The sequence below is a fragment of the Microtus oregoni genome, unplaced genomic scaffold (genome assembly GCF_018167655.1).
Source record: "Microtus oregoni isolate MIOR12 unplaced genomic scaffold, Mior012 000056F_ref0000123, whole genome shotgun sequence".
NCBI classification, from domain to species: Eukaryota; Metazoa; Chordata; class Mammalia; order Rodentia; family Cricetidae; genus Microtus; species Microtus oregoni.
Genome location: NW_024543832.1, coordinates 2,176,902 through 2,181,653, shown reverse-complemented (window position 1 = coordinate 2,181,653; position 4,752 = coordinate 2,176,902). Strand labels below are relative to the sequence as shown.

General features: G+C 36.2%; 1 gene segment (V, D, J or C); it reads left to right on the top strand.

Annotated features, from left to right (window-relative positions):
- The first annotated feature begins 1,943 nt into the window (after positions 1-1,943).
- On the top strand, positions 1,944-2,413 carry LOC121438512. The segment is given in 2 exon segments: positions 1,944-2,004; positions 2,085-2,413. Coding segments are annotated over 2 exon segments (375 nt in total).
- The last annotated feature ends 2,339 nt before the right edge of the window (positions 2,414-4,752 follow it).

Genomic DNA, 4,752 nt, shown 5'->3' with positions numbered 1-4,752 from the left:
AGAGAAACACAACTCATTCCAAAGCACATTGTTAACACAAAAACCAAGAGATCAATTGTCTGTTCCCTAATGCCAGAGTGAGAGTCATCAGAGATGGCTGCTAGTGACCAGCAATTACAACAGTGAACCTGCAGGTTGGGCACACTATGGACATCAGGAGTCTGTGAATTAATTTCTAAGTATCTCCCAGGTATGCTGAAGAAAAGAGATAAATATATGAACAATATTTAATGTACTTGAAACAAGCTGTTTTTCGAGGATTTAGACAAATGATTCTTAAAAAAAAACAAAAAAAAACAAACCCGTATTAGTTCAATTGACATAATCCCTGTAAACAGCATTGCTTTCTTAACAAGCCAAAGTGTCCATATTATAGTCAGTGCGAAGTGAATTGTAACTAGGCCAAGATAAAGGGAACTCAGCAAGACTGACAATGTGACAATTATATGGTGAACAATCAGGTATTTATACTCTTATCAAAACAATATTATAATAGCAGTTGCTATGATTGTAGAAATGGTATTTAACAGCATATTATGATATTTGAAAGTTTGGGTATAAAATATTAATGTCTATAACCAACTGTTCTCTCAAGCTTCTATATCTTTCATGGACTTACAGGAAATATAAAGAAACAGAGATGGCCTGTAAGCTTCACTGCCTCAGGAAGTGACTTGTTTTTATCAAGAACTGAAAAGCACACAGTCCCCCAGGAACCAAGGACTCTAACCTGGAAACTTATGACAAGTGCCTCACAAGGTAATTAGTCTAGACCAACTAATGATTCCCTGAAAAATATGAGGAGTCTAGCAAAAACAAGATGCTTATTTTTCCTGTCAACTGTCATTTAGCATGCAATAATTCTATGCAGTGAGTCTGTAGTGCTAGTGAATACTGTGGATTTGAATTCAGTTGCCATGAGTAAATATCATGGCATTAAACAGAATATGTATAACAATAGAGGTACTGTCTGTGGCACATCCCTTCAGTATCTCCAAGAAAACAAGAGCCAATCTCTGTGAGCACTGAAGTAGCATGACTATGTTATTGTGCAAGAGAGACCCTGAAACTTAAGAGTAAATCATGACATACCAAATTGCAGGGGAGCTCAGGACCAGCAGGGGGCAAAATGGAGCCAATAATCAACAAGACAGAAATGAGATGAGGAGTGGAATGATCTCCCTAGCATTTGTGGGCTCCTTTATTAGTAGAACAACACCTGACACAGTTACTATATAAAATCCCTAATTTTCAAACACAGTAAAATGTTTTTGTTAAACAGTGATCTACTTTTTCATTTTTTCATTTATACTAGTAAAATTCACTTATTTATTTTTGGTTTTTGTAATAGTTGTACATAGTTTTTTAAACAATATTTTATTCTGATCACAGTTTTTGTGCCTGTTTTCAGATCCTTTCCACATTCCTACTTCTCAATTCTACAACCATTCCTTCTCTTAATAGAAAGCAAACAAGTAGATAAAAAGAGAAGAATTTAAAGAAAACATTTCTAGAAACATATATCTGAAACCTGCTGCAAAAGAAATATTAATTCCTTGTACATTTAAAAATATTACAAATTCTCCTAAATTGAGAATTCTTTAACTTCCATTCACAATTATCCTTTTCACTATCACCACCTAAAATATCAATATTTTTAGGAAAAGTTTTAAATGTCTCATGTTGGGATTTCATTTTTAAGTTGAATGATTAAGCCTTTTCTATTAACTATATGTTCACCACAGCTCTCAGTAATGGCTACCACCTCAGACAGGATGAGGACTTATACCTCAGCATCCTTTTGACTAAACTAGCTGGGCTAGGTCCTTATCTAAGAAGTACCATGTCTCATGAATATGCAAACAATGTGAATCTATGATTGTAGATACAAAGGTGTCCACACACAACAGATTATCACAGTGTGCTCTCTGCAGTCACTGAGCACAGAAGTCCTCACCATGGAATGGACATTGGTCATCTTCTTCTTGGCGGCTGCATCTATATGTAAGTGGTTCCCCAATTCCAGAAATAAATATAGTCTATACACACTGGTAACAATGACATTTATTCATTTTTTTCCACAGGTGTCCAGTCCCAGGTCCTGCTACAGCAGTCTGGGGCTGAGCTTAAGGGTCCGGGGTCTTCAGTGAAGATGTCCTGCAAGGCTTCTGGCTACACTTTCACTGACTATAATATTAACTGGATGAAGCAGAGACCTGGACAGGGCCTAGTGTGGATTGGATATATTAATCCTAGTAATGGTGGTACTGGCTATGCACAGAAGTTCCAGGGCAAGGCCACACTGACTACAGACAAATCCTCCAGCACAGCCTACTTGGAGCTCAGCAGCCTGACATCTGAAGACTCTGCGGTTTATTACTGTGCCAGACACAGTGTTACAACCACATCCTGAGCATGGTAGAAACCCTGGAGGAGCAGGAAGTTGCCCTTGATTAAAATAACAGAGATTGTTGACCTGGAGACATGCACAGACATAATCATTCTGAGTGTCCCTTTGTCACTTCACAGTCCTATAAGGAATTTATCCAGTTTTCAAAAGGACATCAGAGAATGATGGTTCTGGACCCCCTCTATGCTACAACATAAATTTACTAGATCTTTATCAGTGACCACCTCCATTGACATGGTTCTTCTTTATTTAAACAAAAATAACAAATATGTGTGTGTGTGTGCATATGTGTGTGTGTGTGTGTGTGTGTGCAAAACATTTTGAGATTAATGGTTATATAGTTATCTTGGATTAAAGTAGATTCAATATCTTGCCCTTTTATCTGATCATTTCTGTGTTATATCTCCATTTTTTGTTTGCTTTAGAAAGATATCTTTCAATTTAAATCCAATGCTAAGTTTTTGTTGTTTTGTTTTGCTTTGTTTTACCATAAGAAATAATAATTTATAACCATCCCCTTTATAAAGACAAACATCTATAATCCATATTTTGAGAATGTGGGTGTCTTTTTTTTCTAGACTGCTTCTTGATTACTTAGGGCACTGACATAATTGAGAAATGTGAAAAAAAATTATGGTCATTGTCAAGTCATACTGAATGAGTCTGCACCTACTCAGTCAACAACTTTGGGGCTGATCTAGATGCAGAACTCTGAGCACTGTGAGGAAACTGCAATAGAGGCATTTTAAGTGGCTGAATCACCTTGGCCATTTGTTTCCATTCATGTCTAGTCTGCTTGGTTTGAATATATATATAAAAAAAACTTTAGAGGTAACATAGATATCTGTACTAAGACAAGTATAGATTTTGTTTTGAACACGTGTAAGCCAAAGATGATTTTATATTTTATGTTTGAACAGTTAAATATACATAGTGTGTTCTGTAGTTTTTCTTGGTTATTGCATTATATCTGTAGCCAGGATTTTCAGGGAGTCATCAGATCAAACATTAATCTTATCAACTTGGAATGAATATCCAGCCTTTAATTTCCTGTGGAAATAAAAGCATAAGCTGTTCCACAAAGCAACACAGCTTTTGACTAAACCTTTTGTTTTCAAGATATTTTTAAAGTATATAGCTTTGCATAATCAGGCAAGTTCCATAATTCAATTATTTTTACCAGCTATTTGAACCTTTATCAGCAGTCAAAAAATTGAAAAACAACACAATAACATGCAGGATTCAGTATCTTTGTATTTCCCATCTTTACATGCCTTATTATATTATTTATTAATTTATTCCTTATTTAAGGACGTCAAGATTTTTAAACTATTTTTAAACATATAACTATATGCTCCTTTTCTTTTCTCTCCCAAGGCTATGTATATTTTCAAATACAATGTAATCTGTTTAGATTTTTTTCCCCTATCTGGATCTGTTTTACTTAGCATGTTTTGTTTTGTGATTCCATGAGAAGAACCTTAAATTGTTATGTCAGCCTCCAGCACTGCTCAGCTTAATGAATGCTGCCAGTATATGGAAGCTGACAGCTGACTCCATCCCACAAGATGTTGTCAGGAGACAAACATCACTACTGCATCTGGTGTGAGAGACAAAAGACTAGGAAACTTCCCTTGTCTCTGTTTTTTTGTTTCATTGTTTAGAATTTTTTAAATTGCTTGTTATTGAACTCTACATTCTTCTGTGCTCCCCTCGCTGCCTCTCCCCTCTTGCTTCAACATTACTCCAAGGTCCCCCATGCCCCCAATTTACTCAGGACATCTTGTCTTTTTCTACTTCCCATATAGATTACATCTGTGTATGTCTTTCTTAGTGTCTTCATTGTTGTCTAAGTTCTTTGGGGTTATGATTCGTAGGCTGGTTTTCCTTGCTTTAAGTTTAAAAACCACTTATGAGTGAGTACATTTGATAATTGTCTTTCTGTGTTTGGGTTACCTCACTCAAAATGCTTTCTAGTTCATCCATTTTCCTGAAAAAATCAAGATATCATTAATTTTTCTGCTGTGTTGTACTCCACTGTGTAAATGTACCACATTTCTTTATCCATTCTTCCATCAAGGGGCATTTAGGTTGTTTCCAGGTTCTGGCTATGATAAACAATGCTGCTATGAACATAGTTGAGCACATGTCCTGTGGCACAATTGAGCATCATTTGGTTATATACCCAAAAGTGGTATTATTGGGTCTTGAGGAAGGCTGTTTCCTAATTTTCTGAGAAATCACAACACTGACATCCAAAGGGTCTGTACCAGCTTTCATTCCCACCAGCAATGTGGAAGTGTTCCCTTTACCCCACAACCCCTCCAGCATAAGTTGTCATC